The sequence below is a fragment of the Zeus faber genome (assembly GCF_960531495.2).
Source record: "Zeus faber genome assembly, chromosome: 17".
In the NCBI taxonomy this organism is placed as follows: Eukaryota; Metazoa; Chordata; class Actinopteri; order Zeiformes; family Zeidae; genus Zeus; species Zeus faber.
Genome location: NC_137204.1, coordinates 12051817 through 12078511, shown reverse-complemented (window position 1 = coordinate 12078511; position 26695 = coordinate 12051817). Strand labels below are relative to the sequence as shown.

At 42.7% G+C, this 26695-nt stretch overlaps 1 protein-coding gene across 2 annotated transcripts in view; it reads left to right on the top strand.

Annotated features, from left to right (window-relative positions):
• Positions 1 to 2931: 2931 nt before the first annotated feature.
• Positions 2932 to 26695, top strand: part of megf10 (multiple EGF-like-domains 10) — a 43774-nt gene continuing 20010 nt past the window's right edge. The window contains exons 1-8 of one of the 2 annotated variants that reach the window (XM_080017508.1): positions 2932 to 3010; positions 11251 to 11386; positions 16139 to 16240; positions 17143 to 17243; positions 18345 to 18437; positions 23201 to 23447; positions 23835 to 23955; positions 24571 to 24707. In XM_080017508.1, the coding sequence (XP_079873634.1) occupies positions 11268 to 11386; positions 16139 to 16240; positions 17143 to 17243; positions 18345 to 18437; positions 23201 to 23447; positions 23835 to 23955; positions 24571 to 24707 (920 nt within the window). In that variant the 5' untranslated portion in view covers positions 2932 to 3010; positions 11251 to 11267. Of the gene's footprint in view, positions 3011 to 3406; positions 3641 to 11250; positions 11387 to 16138; positions 16241 to 17142; positions 17244 to 18344; positions 18438 to 23200; positions 23448 to 23834; positions 23956 to 24570; positions 24708 to 26695 lie in introns of those variants that run through there. The other variant, XM_080017507.1, reaches the window with a different exon arrangement.

Sequence of the window (26695 nt, the reverse complement as noted above, 5' to 3'; positions counted from 1 at the left end):
ACTTATCGCTGTCCTGTACTATAGAGGCCTCTATTGATAGATCTCCAAAATGACTAATCTGTAGACTGTGGTCTAATTGTGTCAGTGCAATTTTTCAGTGATCGCTAAGGCTCTCCCCCCTTATTTTCAAAACGTCTCAAAAATGGGACACTTGGGCATGACGAACAATGTGACTAATGAAGTCTATTTTGCGAGCAAACTTCTCCCCCTCTCTCTCTCTCCCCCTCTCTCCCTCTCTCCCTCTCTTGCTCTCTCGAAGTCTGCAACTCTATAACTTCGGGTTTTGATTTCGGTACAACTCTGTACTTTTTCACTGTTTCCACTTGTGGGGGCTTTAAAGTTAAGACAGAACTGCCTCCCATGGCTCATACCTTGGTATCAGACCAGAGTGCCCCATTGCTGTACCTGTAATAAATCTACCTAAGTACTATAGAAACTTTACTGACCTAGTTTGTTCTTTCCTCAGTCATATAGGCAGTCAATTACAGGCCGTCATTAAGGATCAGAATCCAGAATTAAAAGGTGTGTTACTCTAACATTTATTTTTACAAGTCTGAACATGGCATGTCAGACTGTACGGTAGTAGACACACCTGGCACCCAGGTGTGTCTACTGTCCGGGGAGAAAGAAGGGCCTCTCTCTCTACTCCAAGAGGTCGAGCCTGTGGGCTGGCCCTTGCACTGTGCTGGAACAGCTGTCGGACTTGGTGTTCACTGGGTGTGGTGGGTCAAGCGGAACTGGGTGGTGGCCCCAACCGAGGAGGTATTGGGAAGCTGAAGACCAGCTCCGAGCAACCACTCCTAGTCCTACCACTGCTGGTTCTGAATCTGGGAGATAATCACGCCCCATTCATTTCTGTTTTAGGATTGGAAATGTGGGATTATGAAATGAAAGCGCCATGAGGTAAATAAAAGTGGCATTATAAAATAACAGTGCCATGAAATGCCATTTAAAATAAAAAAAACCCTCATTTATTTAATAGGCATATTTATCTATCTATCTATCTATCTATCTATCTATCTATCTATCTGTCTGTCTGTCTGTCTGTCTGTCTGTCTGTCTGTCTGTCTGTCTGTCTGTCTGTCTGTCTGTCTGTCTGTCTATCTAATTATTTGATATTGACTCAAATGGTGTTCCATAGACAGGGAGACAGATAATTGTTTTTATGTTTTGGAAAGTTTCATCAAAACGTTTGAATTCATCAATATTTTAAGGTTGAAAATACATTAATAATACATGATTCATATACAGTGTATTTGAGGTGAAATCTACAGTTGTCTTTAAATTTAAACTGGCTAAATACTTCCACAGGGTGGCGACATTTCACAATGAAAATGTAGACAATAATTGCCACCTGCACGCTTACTAAATGAACAGACATTAAAGTTGGTCGACGAGATTAAAAACTAGATTGGATTATATTAGACTGGATTAAAAACTAGATTGGATTATAATAGACTGGATTAAAAACTAGACTGGAGTATATTAGACTGGATTAAAAACTAGATTGGATTATATTAGACTGGATTAAAAACTAGATTGGATTATAATAGACTGGATTAAAAACTAGATTGTATTATATTAGACTGGATTAAAAAACTAGATTGGATTATATTAGACTGGATTAAAAACTAGATTGGATTATATTAGACTGGATTAAAAACTAGATTGGATTATAATAGACTGGATTAAAAACTAGACTGGATTATATTAGACTGGATTAAAAACTAGATTGGATTATATTAGACTGGATTAAAAACTAGACTGAATTATAATAGACTGGATTTAAAACTAGATTGGATTATATCAGACTGGATTAAAAACTAGATTGGATTATAATAGACTGGATTAAAAACTAGATTGGATTATATCAGACTGGATTAAAAACTAGATTGGATTATAATAGACTGGATTAAAAACTAGATTGGATTATAATAGACTGGATTAAAAACTAGATTGGATTATAATAGACTGGATTAAAAACTAGATTGGATTATAATAGACTGGATTAAAAACTAGATTGGATTATAATAGACTGGATTAAAAACTAGATTGGATTATGTTAGACTGGATTAAAAAACTAGATTGGATTATAATAGACTGGATTAAAAACTAGATTGGATTATAATAGACTGGATTAAAAACTAGATTGGATTATGTTAGACTGGATTAAAGAGTCTTCTTTAGTTTATATCTAGGGATGGCAAATGTCGTGAAGGATTTTCTTTTAAAAACAGACCCTTCCCTCTTGAACGGTTACATCCGCGGGCTACTCCAATTAATTATAATTTGAGACATTAAAACTGGCTACGGTAATGTGCTTTTAGTGTGTGTGTGTGTGTGTGTGTGTGTGTGTGTGTGTGTGTGTGTGTGTGTGTGTGTGTGTGTGTGTGTGTGTGTGTGTGTGTGTGTGTGTGTGTGTGTATATATTGTTTAAATTGTTATTTTTCTCCATTGCTTGCCGCCAAGCGAGGCGCGACAGGGAGTCGAAAGAGTCGGTTCGGTTGCCTCTGTCGGACGCGGCATTCCCGCGGAATGCCGCGGAGGAATGAGTTATGCCAAATTCCGTTTCCCCCCCGCACGCACCGACGTGAGCGGAAGTCCCGAAGCTGATGGTTTTCGGTTTTGCGGGTCAAAGAGTCTCTCGCTCGCCGACTCCTCTGCCGGACGGGCTCCCGAGTCGTTCAAAACGATTCGCCGCGAACGAATCGTCGGCGAGTCTTCCCGTCGGTCTCCCCCGGGACGCGCCGTTCGCCTCCACTGGCTCCGCGACGCCTCGACGGGACGGACGCCGCCTCACCGAGCATCCCGTTCCGCGACTTTCTTCAGCCTTTTTAAAAATTGAAAATTGTATTTCGTCTTTTTTTTTTTTTTCTCTCTCTCTCTCTCTCTCTCTCTCTCCGAGACGCGTCCCCCGGGATTATCAATTCCAGGAGTTGGAAGATTCAACTATGTAACGCGTCCTGCTCCCGAAAGGCTGCGGAGACTTCGCACGTTCTGGGTGGGAAAGGTAAGAGCGCTTTACCGTGAAGCAACAAAACAAATAAAAGAATGTGAGCTACAATTCATCTATGAGAGTAGCCTTTTTTTTTGTTGTTTGGAATGATTTTCTACAATTTGAATCAGTATACACGAGGACGAAGACATTAACGAAACAAGACGCAGTAAATGTACTCCTATTGTAATGCGTCGTGCCAAAACGCGATCGTCCGCCACAGCGGGATTGCCCCCCCCCCCCGCCGGGCGGGCTGTAATGTGACAAATCGTAACCCGCATGAATGGAACCAAGTCGTTTTAAGAGACGAATAACCTTTCCGTGACAAGGGAGGTGCCGCAATCACTCTCCGGACGGACGATCACTCTTTGGCACAGACGTCGGCGCTGTGCAGTAAAGGGACACGTGCAACCGTCCCGCCAGGTCAGCAGTGTGTGGAGAGCACGTCAGTCCGCGCCTGACGACTGGCGGTGACCGAGAATTCTCACAAATATTAAAACGCAACAGTGGTAGATACGAAGGGTTTTCTCAACCTCAAGTTTGTAATAGATATATTGTGAGGGGATAAGCCAAAAGACTTTGAAAAGACAGCATCGCCCATTTTAAGGATTTGGCAAGGACGGTGATCACGGATGTTGGGAAAAGGTAACTCACAAACCACATAATAACTTGACGATGCATGTATTCAAAGACTGAATTGAATGCATACACGCCACCATGTCCTTGCATCCATCAGCCAGTGACTGATGGAGTGAGAACTACCGAGAAGCACCACACGGGGGCTCAATCCTAAAATACAGAATATAAACACTATAAACAACAATGTAAAAAAAAAAAAAAAAAAAAAAATCCAAACATCCTCTCTGTCGACCAAAGTATTATGTCTTACACTTTATTTTAGCACTTTGCAGGTTGACGACAACGCTGCACAGAAACTTGTGCTGCCGTCACGCCTTCACAATGCATCGCGGGATGTACCAGTGTTTGCGGAATACGATATCTCACGTTCTCGTACGTGCTCCTGGTACTTTTCGCATACTATTTGATCATACAGTAGTCTTCAAATCTGACTCAACGTAATGATTATGTTATGCAAGGCTTCAAAGAGAATATTACATTTCCCTTTTGAAAACAGGAAACTCACCGTTTAGTCACATATGTTAAATGGAAAGGATTGGTTGCATTTTATCAGGTTTTTTGCACTTCCACAAATCAGCTCTTTTGGCTACATCCACGCTAACATAAGAGACTAGAAACAGGAAGCTGTGCCGCTTCTTACCGGCAACCTACTGTAGCCAACGTTATGCTTTGGATGTACTGTGGAAATTTCAAAAAGTAGTTATGATAATATGATATTATTATTACTATCATATTATCATTATCACATTGTTATAATAATGAGACTACGATCTGATTGTTATTGTGCATGGAACATTGTGCTCGTAGAGTTGGGAGCCTCTCGGAGCTCCCAACTATTTGAAAAGTTACGTGTTTTTTTCCTGGGATTTCCTTGTCTGTGTGGAGGTTTCTGGGTGGAGGTGGATATAGTAAAATTTATAATTGCCTGTCTGTTGTTTAAGTCTAGGATTCGTAAATGAACTACATTTCATGTGCAGTTGGTTAACTTTACACAAGCCGGCCATAACGAATCATAGTCATCTCCAAACAGGTTTGACATTGGATTATTTTGCATTATGGATACTAGTGCATGTCCGTTCATGTCCGACATTCGAAGACATTTTCACGGCACAGTTTAACAAAATGTCAATGATTCAGTGTCGTGTGCCACAATGGAAAGATGAAACTGCCAGTCTAAGTCATAAACCGGGGAAAGACACTCTTTGTGACTCAGTCGGAGAGCCCTGAAGCCCCGCCTGAAAGTTTATTAATCTTACACGTGTCCCACGTCCAAACTGCACCAAATTCAACACTGCACGCCCTTGAGTCCCCGGCAATACACCTACCAAGTGTGAAGTAGATCAGATGAACGGTTGTCCAGATAATCAAAGGACATACATGCAGACAGACAGACAGAGATTCCTTCCTTTATAGTTAGATAGTTTGATATTTATGGATATTTTTAAGTGGCTTCAAGAGAGCACAACGATAGAGATCTGTTTCCTGGTCGTGATCAATGATGTGTTAACTGTATTATCAGTGGCTGATCACCTGGTTTCCACTGGCAATAGAAGCCCTTTTATTATTACCAACCGCACCACGCCACACCACCACGTCCAAATCCTCAATCTTCTTTATCGCTACAAGCAACATTGCCGTCTTCTGTACCGTGTTCCATGTAGATGCAGCATAACGCACCACGAAGCCATGCCTAAACCCCTCTTTGCCACAAGGCGAATGTATTGTTGTTTAGGGGAAATGTTTCCACCAGGGTCTTGGGACAGAATTAAGCACAATGATACGACAAGAGTTGCTCATGTTCTCCCTTTGCTAGCCACGTGACACGTAAGATCCTCTCCATGGCCAAAAGGGAGAAGGTTTGACATAATATGATCATGAACCTCTTCAGTTACCCTAGGCAGTCGGTATATTACCGAAAAGCGTAATTACTTTCATTATTATTATTATTATTATTATTGTTGTTGTTGTTGTTGTTGTTGTTGTTATTACTATTATTATTATTATTATTATTATTATTATTATTATTATTATTATTGTTGTTGTTATTATTGGTCCTAAAGGGGCATGGCCATGGGAAAATGGGCATGGGATACTTTTTGGTGAGGAGGAGATGACCAGTGGAGCCAGATTTGGAGCCAGTGGAGGTGAATGAGGGTTGGGGGTGATGCACTACCAGGGTTTTGTGTGGGTTAGAAACCTGGCAGCTAAACTACCACACTCCACTGGAAATTGTAGTTAAACTATTAGTTCCACTAGTAATAATTGACACTAGTCAATACCAATTTTGTTCTTGTGTGTCCAGAACTGAGACGGTGACGGGCTGCATGTCAACTGTAAGGGGATCCTCTAACCCAACCTCCTGTGAGTGAGGGAATTCAAAACAGCTAAAAGTAAATAAGCAAAGCAGAAAGACAAATATTGAAATCTCAGTCGGGCTTTGCACATGAGACAGTGTTCCAATCCATTTTCTGAAGAGAGATTTTTGGTGCGTGTATTCCCAAACTTTGAATACCTAATCTCAGGGGGTCTGTGAGAGCGGCTGAAGAAGACTTAGCGGTTGTTGGAGAATAAATATTTTCCAATCTAGCCAACGATATTGGAAGGGCTTCAAGGCTCTTCTTGGCACAGTTCGTTGTGAACGGACACTCACTGCAGTGTAAGGACGCTGCGTGGCCCGCCCTGGTCCTGCTGTATTAGCAATTGTGTAGCGCTGTCTCTCAGACTTGTTTTTGAACCGGCCCAGTTGTCGCGGGGGTTGGGGGGGGGGGCTTTGTGGCGGCGGGTTGCAGCTGTGAAACCAGAGAGTGGTGGCCCCGACCCCATTAACAGCCCGTGCACAGACGCGCTGTCATCACACTTACATCCACTGAAGACAACGCGCAGAAGTTCACCATCAGCTCTGGTTACGGGGGAAGTCTCGACAAAAAGGCTTAGGAGTGAACTTGGTAGCTTGTGTTTATTTGTTTAGCACGCACACTTGCAAACGCGGGGAAATGCTGGTAACAGCTGCAGTGATAAACTCTACCCACCTGTGGACATTGGTGACCAATTGCTTTTTTTTTTCTTCACGGTTTGCATAAGAAGTCCTTAGATAATAGGTTCGCCATTTTTCAACCCAAGCCCGACTATGTTGCTTTTTCATCAATTGTTACTGTTCATAGCGCAGTTTCTTAAATACAATTGCTTTACTATTGAGGAACCTACCACAAGGCTGCAGCTTCTCACTGCGTTTAAATACAGTACAATGGCGCAAACGATTAAGCCTTAAAAAAACCTCTTAGATCTCCTTTTTGAAAACCGGAAACTCACCTTAAGTAGCACCGATGACTTGGTGAAAAACATATTCCTTGAAGACGTTGTACCTTTGTTTTCGTTTTGAGCTTCATACCTCCTTACATGTCAATTTGGACAAAGACATATATTTAGAATATTAGAATTGAATATGTTAATATTAAGTCTATAGAGGTGATGCAGTACACACGATATTTACACAAATGCCCGTTTATTATTTTATTGTTTCGTCAAAGCATTCTCTCAGATTCTGATTCGGATTGAGATTCTGGCTCCCTCTGTTCGCTGATGGCTCCCGCTGTCCTGTGGTGGATCAGTCTGTCTGCTTCTTCACTTTCTCCCACCATCTCTGTCTGAGGCCAGCTGCATCCACCTCTTCACATAATACCTCCATCTCCGCATCAGGAGCTTGTGCAGGTTGACCACCTTTGCAACAAGAGACAGCAAGACATTATTATAAATAATTATGAGTTATGAGTTTAGACTTGTTTGTACATTTATTTTAGGTACTGATTTTATATTTTGTCTCCCTTTGTAATACCAATAGAATAGTTCCTTCACAGTACGACATGTCGAAGCAGCTCCCTGAAAGATTGTCTCAGCCCAATGTGCGACTGCTTTACACATTAGAACACATTTAATCCTTTCTTCCCCATGCAGCAGCCCTTAAAGCAAATTTACTAAGGATTATGGCTTTAAGGGGAAGGGGTTCAAATGCCTGTTTCCCATTTGCCGCTTTCCAGTTTATCCTCATGGCCAGGTTATTAGCCAGGAGCTTCGCAAGGATTCTCCAGACAGCGTCTTTTATAGTCATTACTCCACATACTACAAGAGATGCGATCTGAAAGACAATACAGTTGTGTGTTATCAAGACAATAATGGTTAGAGTACAGTGTAATGGTTAAGTTATGTTATTTGTTCAGAAAAAAACCCATTAGATAGTATAGATTCCTCAATTTACACTTATTTAAACTCAAGAAGGTATTATAATTCTGTCTGGCAGTTGGAAAACATAGGAAATCCTCTGAGATCCTCCCTGTTCTCAAAATAAATCACATCACATATACCATTTAATAATGGTAGTTATACCTTCCTTTCCTCTTCTCCTCTTCTTGTAAGCGGGGCGGTCATCCCCCTCCTCTGTCTGCAGATCTGATTCGACAACAGCCATTCGATTCAAGAGATTATTTGTCACATACATATACATACGGTCATACATCATTTAAGCTCAATAAACACAGATAATATTTGACCAGAATCTCTCCCATTTGTCCGGGACATTGAAATCTTCCAGGATACGTGGACCGGCACCAATTTTTGCCTCTGACACAGAGGCACAGGCGGAGATGTTGCAGAAACACTTGTTTATTGTAGAGAGTCGCAAGATGTAACAAGCCCGGAGCAGTTGGAAACATGTCATGACAAGGGCTCCTCTCCTACGTGTGTGGGGATGGGTGTTTTATCTGTTTCTGGTTGATTGCTTTAACAAGCAACAGGCGTACAGCCACCATGATCCTGGGCCCAGTTACCTCGACTCAAGACAGGTGTGGCTGCTTAAACCACACCAACCCCCACACCAAACTATCCTTTAAATTCAAAAGCGAAACATGGAAAACCTTCTTGTTTTGAGTTTATTGAGTGGGAATATAATGTCCAACACATTGATAATTTCTTTCACAAACACTAGTGATTGTTTCAATTAGTGTTTCTGCATTGTGTGAACATTCGATTGGTGTATTGTTTTATGGGAATTGTGTACCCACATGGACAAAATTATGCTAATACTTTATTCATAATAGGCCAGAGTATACCTTTTTTTACTCTTTTGCTTAATGTCCTGATTGAAGACTATCAAATGTGTTCAAAAAACATTTGTGGTGGTTACTTTACAGTAAAGTCACATGAAGCACACAAAACCACAAAGACAGCTTTATGCAGCTCTATTATATTTTCTTTATTGGTACCATCATGGAATCTTCACTATAGCGATTGTTTTATGTGCAAAACTTTCTTCATGTCGTCAAAATGTGTCATTCATGTTCCCCTATAGAACAGAGAGAGAGCTTCCTATTGAACTTTCTGGAACAGGGAAAAAAAACTAGTCGGAAAGCTATCAGAGTCAGTGAATTTGTTAGTGGAATCATAGAGATAGGTGCTTAATAATTGTTGATAATAAAACAAACCATATATGGCCGATTAACCTGTTTTAGGATTTCAATCCAGTACTAAACTCAGCAATCCTGACACGTCAGCAAGTTTCAGATTGGGGTTAACAGTTTGTCTGAATGTGTCCCAAACATGGAAGTTTGTATTTACGATCTTGTTTCTTTCCAATCTAAAAAAGAACATGTTATTCGACCGACTGAGGACTACATCTATGTGTGGGGGTTGTGTCTGATTTGCATATTGCCAAAACTGCATATTCTTTGAGGGTAGAGGTGTGGAAATGCCAGAAAATTGCAGTCTTTTGAGATTGTTTAGGTGTTTCTCTGCCACCACCAAGAGGAGAGGGTAGGTGGTCTCTCGTCTGTACCACACACAGCTTTCAGCTTTAGCCAGCCTAACTAGGAGATACGTGCAACTGTGATAGAAATGTGAGGGTTGAGGTTTAGAGATCAGTCATAGGGCAGAAGATGTACCATCAAGAATGTCTGCTCTTTGTAGCTGAATATTCTGTACCTTGGTTCCATACTTCCCCAGGGATCATGTGTATGTTCACCATGTTCCCCCCATGACTGAGTGAGTGACTTACCATTGTTGAAATGTGAGAGAACCCACGCACCGCCACACCCTTTTTGGCGAATTGATGTGAAAAGTTAAGGGTTTTCTAACCCAAACCCTAAACCTCACCCACACCTAACCCTTACACCTAACCCTTACCATTCCTTACCCTCTCATAACCCTGCCATCCAACTTTATGGTGCTATGTGAATCTGGTGAAGCTGTGCACCATTTGGTTATACGCCACACTCACCACCACTACCCGTTTTTGTCAATTGTTGCGAAAGTCATCAGTTCTTCATTGGCCCATAACCAACTCTCCCACCAAATGTGGTGAAAATGCGTGGGATATCTGTGAGATGTCAGGCTGACAGACGAAAAAAGGAAACGAGACAAGCCACTCTCCACTGGAACACAATAGACAGAGGAAGCAGTCGAGGGAACATAGGCCCTAAAATGGATAAAATGCTTTTAGGAAATAAAGGCTGCGGGAACAGAGGGGTGACCTCCTTGAGCAAACCCATTAAACACTTGCTTGGTAATTACATTTGTTATATCCAATTTAAAAAAACAATAAACAGCTAAAGAATAATGAACTTGGTGTCATTTCCATCATTAAAGAACTCACTTCATATTCAAAAACCTTTTATTTGTGACCTTCCTGTGTAATGGGTTTGTGAATCATTGATGGAAAGCTTCCCAAGAAATTGCCTTGCATTTTATCCTAATACATTCTTTGAAATTACAATTTTTATAGTTTTATTTTGATTTTGACATTGGGATATTTAGTATTGTATGTATTTTTTGTGTGTATTGTGGTATCATGATATATTCTGCCAACAATAGCTCAGCGGGCTACATTGTTTTGAACAATGATTCTTGAATAGGTTAGCAATACCAATAGATATAAGCAAGATTGAGTGATTGAAAACACGATTGAAATACAGTTCATGGGTAATGGAAAATATCATCAAATAATAGTTTATTTCTCAAAATCTTTGAGGGTGACATTGGGCTTGTGTAACCAGGTTTTGTTTATCCCTGTAATGCAGCTTGAAACTGGTGGCCAGAACTGGACCCAGACGCAGATGAAGTAGAGCGAGTAAACATAAAAGCAGTCTTACTAACTAGTATAATAACAAGGGTTACTGAAAATTGGCTTGGTACATAGACCTTTTGAAAACCTTTCTGCAGAAAATTCAGTTTCCTATGTAAATGAGGCTTTTCATTCAGTAAAGCGTCCATGACCAAGGATCCTAGGGGTACATGAGAGGCCCCTTGCAAAGTTTTTAAAACCAGCTCGACAGCACAACATTCAATCTTCTCTCGTCCCACAGATACTGCTCTAATGAACACGCAAACTTAAATTTTCCATGCAAAGTACCTCAGATCTCACCTTAACACATGATAATTGCGTTTTTTTTCTGCCATTTTTTCAAAGCACACCCATTGCATTACTCAAGAACGTCCCAGAACAAAATGTTGCATTTTGAATCTGTCCAAAAGACAATCTGTTCATCTACTTTGAAAGTACAATGAAAAGCCAACACACTGTTAACTTCTTCCACATCATCGATAACTTATTGAACCTTTTCTTTCTGTAGGTGTAGCTCTGTTGAAGATGGCAATATCCGTATGGTACTGCGTTAGAATCCTATTGACTGTATCCTGCGGATTCATGGCACATGTTTCTTCTGCCCTCAACCTTGAGGACCCCAATGTCTGTAGCCACTGGGAGAGGTGAGTAAGGCCCGCTGATAACACCCGCTGTACTGTTCACATTACACAACTTTCCGTCTTGTGAGCGGGAGTCTTGCGGTCTTATGGTTTGCACACTACATGACTGATCAGCGACAGGGGATTCCCGACGAGTCTGTCGGGTCTCCAAACTATGTTTGTCACGAAAACACACGTGAGAAGTGACACCGGAAAGGACGCAATACCATGCACAGACAGGATTATTTGGTTATTATTTTATTCTTGATCACTGCAAAAAATAAAAGTAAAAGCAGAATTTAAATAAGAAATATATATAAAAAAAACTAGAGTAGACAAGTAAAATGGGGATATTGTGTGTTTCTGGCTGCTGTTCCGCTGCACTCCCATCTCTCTGTCTCTCCTTTTCGACCCGCCCCCCGTCACCCCATGTCTGCTCTCATTGGCTGTAGCTTAAACCTGCTTGATATCTCGCCAGCGCAGTTCACGTCACACGCTCGTCGCTCACGGGAGTGCGCTATGATTTGCCTCCGATCTGGGGCTTTGCTCGGCCGATCTCCAAAAGCCTGTCGGCGAGTGGAAAATCCGGCCAGAATCACATAGTCTGAACTCGTCATTAGGAGTGTTGTTTGCTGGGGAAAAAAACAAAAAAGGTAACTCACTCATACGAGAGTTGATTCATTAATCAATTAAATGAAATGATCTTTGTTGAAGCAAGACACCTGGAGGAAGTATCAGTTGCTTCAAAAATATTGGCGTAGAAAATGCATGTTACTACATGCGTTTATTTGAGATTTTCTCCAAAAGACAACATTGTGTTTTATCACGTTATTTGGTGAACTTTTGTCCAAAGCAACGCACAATAGTAGTAGTTGAGTCAACTTTAGATCTAAATCTCTATCAGCAAAGCTTTCAGTATTTAATTTTATTTTCATCTTGTTTGTGGACAGAAGGGGTGAAGCTCCTTATGAGGTGGAGAGGCCACACAGGTAGGGTCCAGGTGCTACCTGAAGTGATGGCTATTCAATTTGCGGCGAAAGAAGAGTAGCAAATAGCGACTGGGAAGACCAACTTCAGAGACCCCAGTGGTTTGGAAATTGGATAAATTACTGAAGATTTGTAGGGGTAGTTCTGTGTACTCAACTTGTAGGCAAATTTATTCAAGCATAGGGTTACTTTTTCAACTTGGGCTTTAGTAGAATGTTGGCTCCCATCATTTAGAGCAGTTCATAGCACTACCTTAATGCTTTACTACTTCTACTCTTTCTACTACTACTACTACTGACTTACCACTCTGCTGTAGCTTCTCACTGTGCTTAAATGCAGTCCAATGGGGCAAACGTTAAAGCCTACAAAACGTAAAATCTCAGTTTACCTCCGATGTCAAATGTAATTCCGGAAAAAAAATGGTCACAAACCATGCATTTTCTCATTTTCTTCAGGCTTTTATTCACATTTTTGCGGTTCTACAAATCAGCTCTTTTGACTACATCCACAGTAACATAAGCGACTAGAAACAGGACGTTGCTCCCTGTTATCCGCCACCCCACCAAGCTGGATTTACGTTCTTGTTTATGGCAAGAAAGTAACTTTTCCGTTTTTAAAAGTGTGTACGCAAACAAAATTGTCAAGATGTGAAAAATTAGGAGCCCTGGAAATCCATTATTGTGGCTTGAACAGAACAGTGGTGTAAGGTGGGGGAGCAAATTTCCCAGCTATATTAACTTTCACTGACTAATCTGATGAAACAGCTGCATTCCCATTGAGAGCCTTTCTGGAGGTGCTGTTATCGTCCAAAAAACACTCGTCCACCCTCTGTTTTTGGAGGGGCACTGATCCACTGCGCGAACCCACTTCCACTCAAGCTAATGGCATTTGATAACATATAAGAGATACAGTAAATAATAACCTCACCCAGATTCCCCATTCACATTGCCTCTTCAACGTCAAAGATAGTTTGTTTCTTCAGATTTCCCATCCTTCCCTTAAACCTCCAGAGAGAGAACAAGCATTTTATTCTCGTGCGCACTCCACTTTTCAACGAGATGATCTTGGATGCAATGTGCCAAACAGCCTTTGGCCAAAGCTGTTCTCATGGCAGTCACAAGGGAGCTGTTGTCTCAGCTGGCGGCAAGTTAAAAGTGACTTACAAGGTTCAAACCACCAGAAATTTGAGGCACTTGATTTATTCTCGAAAGTGCTCTGCCACACACAGCACCAGAGCTGATCACATTTGATCGGACAAACAAAGGCCAAAGGTTAAGCCTAAAGCGTAGTTTCTGTATTTTTCAACCCAGGCCTTGATAAAATGTTGGTTCCCATTTATAACTGCATAGCACAACCTCATTGAACTCAGCTTCTCACTGTGCTCAAATGCATGTCAAATCTCCTTTTAGAAAACGGGAAACCTACATACTTGAAGTATCAGTGTGTAGAATTTAGTGGCATCTAGCGGTGAGGTTGCAGATTGCATCAAACTGAATACACCCCCCACCTCCCCTTGCCCCTTTATTTCCAATGATGTAGGATAAACTACGATGACCTCGACCTAACATTAGCAAAGTAACGCTAAAAATTTTATTCCAGGCGTGAAGTCTGATAGTGAGATAGCGTTAGCAGGATACATACTTTACTATCCGTTTGCAGGGTCAAAAACTGGATAACCCACCAGGCAACGTTACGGAGGTTAGTTACTTAGGGGGGGAATGGTAGCTCAGGAGGTAGAGCTGGTCGTCTAGTAGTCTAAAGGTTGCTGGTTTGATCCCAGGCTCCTCCTGCTCGCATGCTGTAGTGTCCTTGAGCAAGACACTTAACCCCTAATTGCTCCTGATGGCTGCGTCCGTCGGTGTTTGAATAATTGTAAGTCGCTTTGGATAAAAGCGTCTGCTAAATGTAAATGTAGTTAGTGGGAGAGGAAGAGCCAGTGTTTGGTTTGTCCTTTCTGGGCTACTGTAGAAACATGGAAGTGGAAGGGGACCCGCTCCCTATGTAGATATAAAGGGCTCATTCTAATGTTTCATGGGATTATACACCAGTTAAAACATACTTCTTTTAGATTGAACTCATTGTCATTGCACGGAGTACAAGTACAGAGGCAATGAAATAGTAACTAATGTATCAAGGAGAGGGGGCTACCATATATTGGTGCCCGGAGCAGCAGCAGTTAGGGGGTTAAGTGTTTTGCTCAAGGACACATCAGCACGCTACCAGGGGGAGCCGGGGATCGAACCGGCAATCTTCCGATTACTAGACGACCCCCTCCACCTTCGGATTATATTAAATTTCTGCCAAATCTGTTCCGCTAGATGCCACTAAATCTTACACACTGGTCCTTTAATGATTGCCTTACCTGTTGGTAAGTTTAAGTATGAAGTGCTTATTCCCAATTAAGCCAACATATTTTAAACTTACCTCTCATACTTACTGTGGCAATTTCGCCTGCCACACGCCACCCGAGTGGCGTTTTCAGGGCTCTCTGACACAGAGACACAGACAATGGAGTTGACAACACCAGTTTATTGTAGTAGTAGAAGCAGTGGAAAAAAAAAAGCAAAAAGAAACCGGGTTCCCATACCTAAACTACAGACTCTGACACGGGGTTCCTATACCTTAAAATAATAAAACACTGGACTATGAAACAGGTTTTCCATACCTCAAACAAACAGAAATGTCCAACAAAATGAAGGGGACCTGGTTCCCCGGAACAGCACAGTCCATACGCTTCCCTCCCCCAGGGCGACGAAGCAGACTACCACCTCCTCCCTTCCGGAGCGTTGGGGCCTCGGGCTGCCGTGCTGCTGCGCTGGCTGGTAGAGTGGTAGCCGGGCTCGGCTGTTGCTGGGGCTGCTTGGAGGGGTAGCCTGGCTGCTGGATGGTCCCGATGCTGGCTGCTGGGCGGAGTAGCTGCTGGGCGGAGTAGCTAGCCGCAGGCGGATACCCATGGTGGTTGATGCGGCTGCTTCGCCCCCGGTCCTCCGCCGAACACCCCGGGTGCTGCTGCTGCCAGTCGGGAGAGGGTTGGTGCTGCCCGTTGACCCACTGGTGGCTCCAGGGCCTCTTCGGACGGCCCTTCTGTGACCACCCTGTTCAGGCACCATTGTGGCAGTCCCACTGCCACACACCACCCGAGTGGCATTTTCAGAGCCCTCCAGCATAAAGACACATACGATGGTGTTGAAAACATAGCAGTTTATTGTAGTGAGTGGGCTAGGTGGAACAAGCCCGGAGCAGATGTAAAACATGTCATGACAAGGGCTCCTCTCCTGTTTGTATGAGGATGGGGGTTTTACCTGCTGCTTTTTCATTAGTCTAACAAGCAACAGGTATTCAGCCACACTGATCCATGGCCCAATTACCTAGACCTAGGACAGGTGGGGTGCTCAAACCAAACCACCCCCACCCACACCGCAATATCCTTTACAGAAAAATCAAAGGAAGTCCTTGTATAATCCTATGTGTAAGGATGTCTACAGGTTAGTATTCTTAGTTCTGTGGAAAAAAAGTAATAGAGATAGATTTATTCCAGTACCTAGTCACTTACCTTGCTATCTGACCTAATGGAAACTCTTACGATAACAGTTCATAGAATCATCTAGTTCATAACCTACCCTGTTTCTATCCAATACTTATTACTACTACTAAATACTGATTTAGAGAGAGATTAATTGTCCCTTAAAGGCCCTTCAATGTATTATGTACACATATGTAATGTATGAATGTATCGACATTGAACTCTGATACCTACCGACACCTTGACTGTGTTTTCCTGTCTTTCAGTTACTCTGTTACCGTACAGGAGTCCTATGCCCACCCTTTTGACCAGATCTACTACACCAGCTGCACAGACATCCTGAACTGGTTCAAGTGCACCAGACACAAGTAAGGAGATGACTGGTTGGTGCACCTGAGCATTGAGGGAGCTAGTGTTTGATTTATCTTCCATTTTGTGTGATGGGTGTGTAGTGTTTTGTTGTATGTTTGTTGATCTGGTGTCCAGAGGTGCGGATGCGTCTCAGAAAGGCCTGGGCCTTGTTCCCCCAATAACAATTAATGTTAGAGTTCGCTAAGAGTGCGCTTTCTACATGCAATCCTACGATGGTTTTTTAAATTTTTAACATGCTTTATCCAAAACAGCTCTTTAAGTGTGAACACAGGGCCAGCTCTTGAGAGCTTTTTAATATCACTTTCCATGGTGCTGCTGGAAAAGTTGAAGCACACACAAAAAAAAAATGTTGTTTTTTTTCCGAGCCTAAATGCTTCCTGAATACACATGACATTAGTAATTGTGTTTTCACTTTGCCATCAAATTAACAATTCTACATAAACCTCTCTCTCTGGTACCCATAAAGACAAAACACTAAACATGGTATGGAACCTGGAAATAATAGGTTCAGACTAGTGGCTTAGATTAGAAGATGCAGACTGGAGAGGCCCATTACATGGCCGGGATCAAGGCGTGTCAATGTTTGATTAAAAATATATTTTTGTAATGAATAATAAATGATATTTAAAAAAATTATAAATAATAATTTTCGAAAACTGTTGTTTTCTAAAAAGGAGATGATTTTTTTTTTTTTATAAGGTTGAATGGAATAAAACCTGTAGCAGAGTGGTAAGTCTCTCAGTAGTGAAGCATTGAGAGGGTGTGTGATGAGCATGATGGGATCCAACATTTGAATGAGAACGCCCTAAAAGTCCAAGCCCATCTGTTCACAAAGAACACCAGCCTCACGTCGCATTTCCTTTACTGCTATGTGACCATGCTCTCTCCTGACATATAGGGTAAGCTATCGAACGGCTTATCGCAGGGGGGAGAAAACCATGTATCGCAGGAAGTCCCAATGCTGCCCAGGCTTCTATGAAAGTGCTGACATGTGTCTCCGTAAGTATCCTTCCTTATTATTCCATTCATTATCTGGATTGGTCATTCATAAGTAGTTCATTCATTTGATATACAGTGCACACAGGGCCAGAAGTGTGGGTGTTGCGCTTTAAACGTCCGTAAAGGAGTGTAAGGATAATGTGACTTGGAATCTCTTCTGTGTCTAAAAAAATGCTTTGCGGTTTGGGAGCGAGAGTCACGTGCCGCCCGTGTGAGAGTCCGGGGTTCATCTTCTCCAATACATCTTCAAGTTTCACAGGGATGTCTAAAACACATTTTGTGGCAAACACTGCAGGCGTTAACGTCAGATGGTGTTAAGATTAAGCAAAAATAAAATCCGGAAAAAGGGTGGAAGGAATTGTTTGTGCTTATCTAGGACACCGAGAAACAAAACAAAGTGTGTGTGCATATAGTATGTGTATTATTATATATGTATGTATATATGTGTGCATATACAGTATATGTGTGAATATATAAATATACTATACATATGTGTGTATATGTATACAGTATGTGTATACAGTATATGTATATAAATATATTGTAAATATATATACAGTTATACATATATATAAATCATAATATATCATATTTTTTTACAAAACCATTAACATAATCAACATACCCATTCAGTCACTTAGAGGGAATTGCATTCCCTTTTGTATGTAATTATAATGTGCATAGGTGTTTTTGTACAAACTGAACACTTTTAGAGCAAAAAACAAACTGTACATACAGTCGAATTGCGGCTACTGATTTCTAAAAATATTGTCTGAAATACAATGCTGCGAGTATTCAATCAATCAGAAATGTTCAGCCCGGCAAGCCCCACCCCCAAAGTTCTTGGACTTTTCAAATGTACTACCCCCTGAGCAGGGACTTTTGTCCCCGGAACTTAATTTAGACCCTGGTCCCTGCGGTGGAACTGCGGCTTTAGTTCTGAAACGCCCTTTCTCCTCCATTTTTATCCAACCCCCTACAACATATTTTGAATAAAATGTTTGAATAAGACGCTTTGTTTTGCATTGTGGGGGGTACGTTTTCCCGTTGCCTGTTTAACTAGAGCGCAAGCTGTTGTTTTTTTTTTACGTGTGTTTTCAGCTCATTGTGAGGACAAGTGTGTTCATGGACGTTGCGTGGCCCCCAGCACCTGCCAGTGTGAGCCCGGATGGGGGGGCGCCGACTGTTCCAGTGGTAAGTCCCTTCCAGCTGTTCCTGTCTGTCTGAGAGTCATGTATACGCCTTTGTATGCCCCGGACATTCGGAGAGAAAACACATGCCGCTCTCCACGCCCCCCCTTTTCCCAGTCTCCAACGAACCCACACAGACACGCTCCCTTTTCCCCCGTCTCTGTTTTGTCTGACCAATAACTTTTCGTTCTTCATATATTTGCTTTTTTACCTCGTCTCGTATCGACTCTGCTACAGCCCAGGAGTCCCTACGGTTCCAGTGTCTCCTAATTGCCACGAGCAATCATCCATTTCTCATCCATTACTGTACTTGGAATTTGTATCCTGGTCGAAAGTGACTCAACTACAGCCGAGGTTTGATGAAAGTAGCATTTTCACCTACAAGCTACTAGAAAAATAGATTTAACTACATTGAAGTGGTTCCATTACATTCTCTGAGGAAAGTCCATTGTGGCAATATGTTCCTCTTGCGCCTATTGTAGCAAATTTTATATATATATATATATATATATATATATATATATATATATATATATATATATATAATACAAACTGATTTCCTAGTATCTGATAATTATTTCAGAGCATACGGACATTGACAAGCGATTGTCTCGAGTGTGGCAGACACGGGTTCTATGATATCAGCAAAACCCGCAGTCAACCCGTTTAAACCGCTGAACAGAATTGACAGCTCATGTGAAAGTAGAAATCGCTGCAAGTACAGCGTGTCTGTTCTGAGTTGTGCAAGTTATACCAAGAAAAGTGATGAAACGGACCCAATCTAGGACACAGACGTAGCGAGGTACAGTGGTACCTCCACTTACGACTGCATCTACTTACGACTAATCCAAGATACGAGTAGCAAGAGTCGCGAAATTTTGTATTGACTTGCGACCGACTGCTCCAAGATACGACCGTGGAAATTTGCAGCTGGCGCGTGGGCGGCCAGTCAGCAGTCAGCAGTCAGTCAGCAGTCAGTCAGCGGGCGACCTACATCGTGTGTGCACGTAGTTTGTGTGCTTATCGATATTTTTTTCATATTTACTGTGTTTGTACTGTGTATTTTGTTTATTTTCACCCTTCATGATTTCATAATTCATATGGGAAAAATTGCTTCGACATACGACTGTTTTAACATACGACCGTTCTTATAGAACCAATTACAGTTGTAAGTCGAGGTACTACTGTATTTAGTTACATGCTGCTTTGGAAACGCCCATATCTCTTTTATCGCTGACACATACATCTAAAGCTTGATTTGGGGGTAAACTAGCTGTTTCCTCACAGAGGCCTATAACTTTTGTAGGCCTACACATACAAGTTCAAGTACTGTCATACTATCACACTGATACCATAGTCAAAAAAAACAAAACGACTTTGGGGTCCAAACCCTCAAGTGTGAAGGCCATGCCAAAGTCCAAAAGCCTCCCCTCAGTCACATTTGTAGAGTAGATTAATTCTTAGGCAATTCAGGCCATTGCGCCTTGATGGAAGCATCTGGATCTCACTGTGCAAGGCAGTGTTTCCAAATCTTTGTTCTGGTTCTGCTTGTAAAAGGTGTGCTGTGGGCACACCTTTTCAATGAAAATATGCCACGGCACACCATTATCCTATTTACCACTAAAAATGTCACCAACATGTAAGCTAATATGTTTCAGGCTGATAGTCAGTGATGCAAGACTCGCAAACGATTCGTTCCTTGCAGACAAAGCTTTAAAATGACTATGATAAAAAGAAACCGGGAGACACCGGAGTGAATCTTCAACTCACAAACTGAAGGTAATTACTGAGGACTAAAGTAAAGTCCAAGGCAAAAAAATTTGCCACGTCACATTTCATATGGAAGGGGACCGATTTACTCTTTGAATTACGTCAAAATAAATAATCATGAGTGTATCTTCCGTACTGGTAACTCTTTTTTGCTGAACGACTCGCCAAGACAGAATCTCAAAAGAAGAGTCGAACCTTTCCTCTCGGAATAGATCCCGCTTTTAGAAATTCAATGTGAAACTTGTTCTGATGAACAAAGGGCCGCTATTCTGTCTGGAACTGACAAATTAGATGAATTAGAACAGCTTTGCAATTATGATCGCAATGGAACACACAGGGCTAGTTATTTCCATTATTGATTCATTCTTAGTGAGGTTTGAAATGTGAGGACCACACCTGGCGAGCTCTCACAGTGGTTGAAAAATACCGGTGTAAGGGGTGTGATGCTACAGGCTCACGTTTTTTAAGGGTCCATTTCTTTGGGTTTCAGACACATTCGGTTGAAACATACAGTCATCTAACACTGTACCGTGACTCTGCTCCCCATCATGAAGGAGAAGACTCGCAGTCACAGAGCCGTCGGCAAACTTAAGAGCATAGAGATTAAGGATTCACAAGGGCTTTTGACAGTTATTTATGTGAACTAAAGAGCGATCTGAGATCTGTTAATTCAAAAGTCATTTATCCAACATACAGTGCTGAAATCTCCATTAAAATTAAGCAAAACACTAGACCGATGTGACTTTACGATAGCCCCTTTGGCACTTGCAGTGAAAGCCTTAATTCTACTGGCGATGTTGTATTGGTGTCATGTGGGAACAGGAGTCGGTATCGATGTTCCATAAAAGTTGTTCGATAAATTTCCCCACTCTCAGCCCCGTGTAATTTCCGGGAAATTGCTGGTACAGCTGTGACCGGAAGTGTGTGGGAATGGAAGCAGTAAAATTGCCCTTAAAGTAAGGGTGGAGCCGAATCCAAATACAGCACAAATAGTGGGTGTTTACGCATAATTATTGGTGAAAAAGTGGTTGGTCCGATACGAGAAACTAAAGCACGTCCAGTCCCTACAGAGACAGGGCTTTATATTCTTCAATTTTATTATTCTTCATTTTAAAAATGCCACTCAGACCCTAGAAGTTGTTTCTTTAGAGTTGGGGCTGCGGGGCGGGGACATCGGGCACAAGCACTTCGCTTGCCCACCGGCTGCACCGCAGCGTGGAGCCGGAGGGAACGAGCGGACAGGGAGAGGTGGAACGGTACGGAGACCGTTCCATCCCTGGAGGCAGAGAGTGGAGTACAGGTTGAAAATGATCACACTGATTTAAGTCCAAGTTCAAGTTCAAGAGATTATTTGTCACATACAATAAACTTGGGTTAGGGTTGTCGCGTCCGGGGATGGGGGCTAAGTCAGCGGAGGGACCTGGGACCGTCCTGGAGGGGCGGGGTGACAGGGAGTGGAGCGCTGGTCTGAAAAGTAAACCGATTCTGTTGCCTAGTCTCGCGTGATATGGGACACCTCTCGCACGAGCATTACTTAATGTGTCTGTAACAGCCATCTATGTCAATCTACGTCAGACTCGGAACTTTTCAGTAAAGGCGGCCAATGTGGGAATGACTACCTTCTGCCTTTGCCGGATATTTTTAGTTAGTTTGTGTTTATATAGTTTCCATTCGCCAAGGAAACAGACAAATTAAGGGGTGTCGTGATATGGGTGCCACCAGAGGCTGTATTAAACAAGTCAGTTCATAAGTAATCACAACAATTAAGTTGCACTTTCCTGTCATCGACCTCGTTCTTGGCCGTCTCCTTGGCAGATGAGGAAGCCTAGACTGGGAATGATGTTAGGCTCCGGAGGAACATAGATGGCCAGTGAACCAGGCACCTTTTTGATTGTCTCCATCATCTCTCTGGAATCCGGCTACACAGCCCTTGCCTATGCCTCTGAGAGTCCAGAGCCAAAAGAGTCAAAAGGGGCAGGGGGTGGTAGGAGGGCATTCCTGGAAGAATTTCACTCCGAGTTCCAGGGAAGGTTAGACCCAGATCTACTCTGTAACCAGACAGTGAAAGGAAAACCTCCGAGGGTTTTCAAGGGTTTGCCCCTCGTCATTCAAGGTTAGCTTTACAAAGATGCCAGGGCACTTGGGTTGAATGTAAGTAGGGTTTTCATGTCTTTGTGCCTCTAATCTCTTTGTCTGTCTCCGTCTCCGTGCTTTCATTGTGCTTGCACGCTGGACCTGACAGCCTAAAGCAAAGGCTCCACACACAACCCAGCAGGTCATCGTGAAAATAGGTTAATGCAGGAGACATAAAGAGGCACTTAGCCGCCTCAGCTGCTCCTTGTGTGTCGTGTGTATTCTGGTCTATATTTAAAGACTAAGATACACGTTGACTTATTTTACTGCATACCGATGAAATACTCTGACAAGGAGTAACAACAGACAACAAACCTCTCCCCTATGTTAAAATATTTATCTTAGAATGTAGGCTTTATTTAGCTGCCACGCCTGGCGCATATACCTTGATTATTAGTTATCTTATTTCATGATTTTTCACCTTGCTTGCTTCATTTCTGCCTGAGGGAATGGATGGACGTCTTTCCTTCCAGCTTCTGTCATAAGGAACCGTGATCTGATGAATGAGACGGCCAGTTTCTGTCTCTGGACGGAGGCAGTGGTGGAGACCGGGAGTGCAGTGCTCCATGCTTTACCTAAACATGGCTCTAGGACATTGAATCCATACTCTACGCTTGAAGTGTCCAGCAGACTAGGGGGCAGAGGAAAGATGGGAGTTGTTTACCCATTTCATTAAAGTATAGGTTTGTTATTGATTGCTTTGCTATTGGGGAAACGTACCACTCTGTTGCAGCGTCACACTGTGCTTAAATGCAGTCCAACGGGGCAAACGTTTAAGCCTTGAACAAAAAGATGTTGACTCTCATTTTTTTACCCACTGTATGGTGATCTTCCATTTGCGTTCCTTTTCGCTCACGCCTCCAGCTTGCGACAGCGACCACTGGGGTCCCCACTGCAGCAACCGATGCCAGTGCCAGAACGGGGCCTTGTGTAACCCCATCACCGGCGCCTGTATCTGCTCCCCCGGCCACAAGGGCTGGCGCTGCGAGACGCACTGTGATGTGGGCTCCTACGGCAACGGATGTCAACAGCAGTGCCAGTGCCGGAACAGAGCCACGTGTCACCATGTGACCGGGGAATGCAAGTGCTCTCCGGGATACACTGGCGCATTGTGAGTTGTGCGGGGAAAATGTCTTGTGCTTCAACTGTTTGGGGGGCGGGGAGGGTGGGGGTGTCGGGGGGGTCTTTCTGCGGTTTAGACTAAGAATTAAATATGAAAATATTTGATATTATAAATATTAAATATTAAAAATACCACCTATTTTCAGAATTAAGATGGCCAAGACTATTACCTCTCGAGTTGTTGTTGTGATCCATAGAACCGATTCCTACACTTGTCTGTATGTATGAGAACAGGGCAATTCACTCGATTTTTCAGCACAGTGATGTTCTTATGAAATATGAGCTTTATAGTAAGTGGTTCAATGTACAGTATAAACCTAAGTAAATGCATGACATCATATTTGCGTGATAACAGTAAAACGTGCCTTTGGTTTAGCTGTGAAGATCTGTGTCCACCTGGTAAGCATGGCCAGCAGTGTGAGGAGAGATGCCCCTGCCAGAATGGAGGGGTGTGCCATCATATCACTGGAGAGTGCTCGTGCCCTGTAGGGTGGATGGTAGGCACACACACACACACACACACACACACACACACACACACACACACACACACACACACACACACACACACACACACACACACACACACACACACACACAGGGTCTGAACTTTACCCAATTTTCAGGTATTTTCAGCAAAAAAGTACCTCATAAAAAATGGTGTTATAATAAACAATATAAATGTTTTGTTTTTCTTTAAATCTGGTTGTGTAAGCTAGGCTGGGCAACCTCAGCCAAGCTCCACATAAATATACACAGAAACACCTTCATCGTGAATATACATTTAATTTCACACATAAAAGCACACATACAATTAATACAATTTCCAGTGTACATTTGTAGGCCAATAGTAATTTCCACAAAAAAAAAAACAGCCGATAATGTTGTCCAGTTTGTAAATATCTCAAGGTGTTCATTATTTGTAGGTCATTGTTCAAGTGACCATATCATACTAAATACTCAAACCACTAAGCATACAGTAATACGCAGAACGTGACCGAATCCCTTTATTCTCGCTCATTCAGTTCAAAAGATCAACACACAGTTGAAGGTTATTTCCCAGGGTTTGATTTCTAATTCGGGCAATTCTGCTATCCTTTATTTTTGAGCAGGGTACAGTGTGTGGCCAGCCATGTCCGGAGGGGCGTTTTGGCCATAATTGTTCCCAGGAGTGCCAGTGTCACAACAGTGGCATATGCGTTTCGTCCACCGGTCAGTGCCTCTGTGCTCCCGGGTACACAGGAGAAAGGTACGGAGAGAGAATTCCCCCAACCCTATGTGTGTGTTTCCCCAATTGCAGTGTAGCAATTGAGTGGAACTACTAGAAGGATGTTTGTGTGGAGGGTCGTTGAGTTTATTTGAACAGTACATTACTTATCACAATTGACTGCATTTAATCACCGTGAGGAATTGACTCCAAAAGACGCTGCTAAGAAGTGACAATCAGACAGTTGGAGGTGGAGACAGTTGGGCATTTCTAATAGACAGATTTAGACGAAATCCCATGATGAAAGACAAGCCAATGAAGAAAACAGATGTATACATTTCAAAATCCATCACAGGGTATTTTTTTTTCTTTTTTGTTTTTGCCGTCTCCACCCAAGGTGCAATTTCATTTGAGCCATGGTCAATGACATTATTTTGTTTATTTTTTTTTCATATGTAACAGAATAAATTAATTGGTTACACCACTCTGACTTATTGGGGAATCCCGGAATGCAATATAAGATAAGTTAACAATATTCTCTTCACTGGTGTCAAACTTTTCCGGCCTTCTCAAAAGGCTCAAAACGGAGAAAAGAAAGACTGAAGCAATATTTTTTGGGGTGCAAATGTCCTAATTTCTGCCCTACATCTTCTTGAGAGGTCTCAGAAGCACAGCTATTTACCAGACAGAGCCTGGTGTGCACTACGCAGGGCTTTAAATCCATATAATTAACTCTATCAGAGAGTGTGTACTCTATACTTAGGGAGGCCAGTGAAGAGCCGGGAATAGCCCTTCTAGTGCGTTTGTATGAATAAATAAGGGCTTTGGGCAAGCCAAACGTCAGGGTGCAGCACTGCTGGTAACTGGGCTAAGCAGGCCCCACCCTTACCCACTGGAAACACAGGCAGAAACGTGGGGGTTGGGTGAACGGCGGGCGGGGGTGCAGAGGGGGAACATTGGTATATATGTGTCTGTCTGTCTCTGCCTGTCTGTCTGCCTGCCTACAAAACAAACATAATCAACATACATACTTACTTAACCCCCTTTCCTACTTGCACGGAAAGCCGTAAATCCCATTCCCAGGAGCCAGTATGGCTGTGAATGGGAATGTGTGGGCGTGGAAGCAGTAACATTGTCATAAAGTAGGGGTGGAGCCGAATTTAACAAAAGCACAGATAGTGGATTTTTATGAATATTTATTTTTTCAGAATATTTAAAAAATAATAATTGGGTTACGGTTATAGGACCCGGGGACTGGGGCTCCGTCCCCTCTGAGTCAGCGGAGGGAAGAGTCAAGAATTGTAGTGGAAATTCCATCCACTCAGGTGGTGGTCGATGCGTGTGGGGTGAGAGAGTTCGGGTTAAACAGCAAATACAAGAACTGTTACTTAGTCTAAGTGTATTGTACAGAAGATCGCGATCAGTGGTAAGCACTTTATATGTTACAGAGTAACAGCCTAAAGCATCTCCTTCGAACCAGCCGGCTCGGGGGGCTTATATCACGTAGGTCACATGGACCGTTACTGTCAGGGTGTCACTAAGGCATTTGCGGAGGGTGTAGTCATATGCATAGGACACGAAGGCAGTTGCAATTGTTTCAGCAGTTTCAACATCTTCAACATCTCGGCTTAACAACTTGTAATCGCGACCTGCCTGACAACAGGGCCTGCATTACAGAATGTTCCTGTTGTTAGTAAAACAGATATGGGGTTACAAGCGTAGGCGGCTAATTGTTGGAGGGCCCCATTCACGAAATATGGGCCATTATCTGGGGAGATGTTCCGGGGGGAATCGCCCACCTGGAAATGATCTCCGTAATCAGTGTTGTAGCTACCGCTGCCGCATCGGCCTTGGCCGTGGGGGAATATTTCTATCCATTTTTAAAACACGTCAATCACTACTAGGCAATGTTGCTTACCTCGGCAGGGGTCGAGGGTGACGAAGTCCATCATTAGGTGGTCGAACGGTGCATCCAGGACCGGTGTCGCGGACGCGGTTCGTTGGCTGCGACCAACGTTGTTAGTGGTACA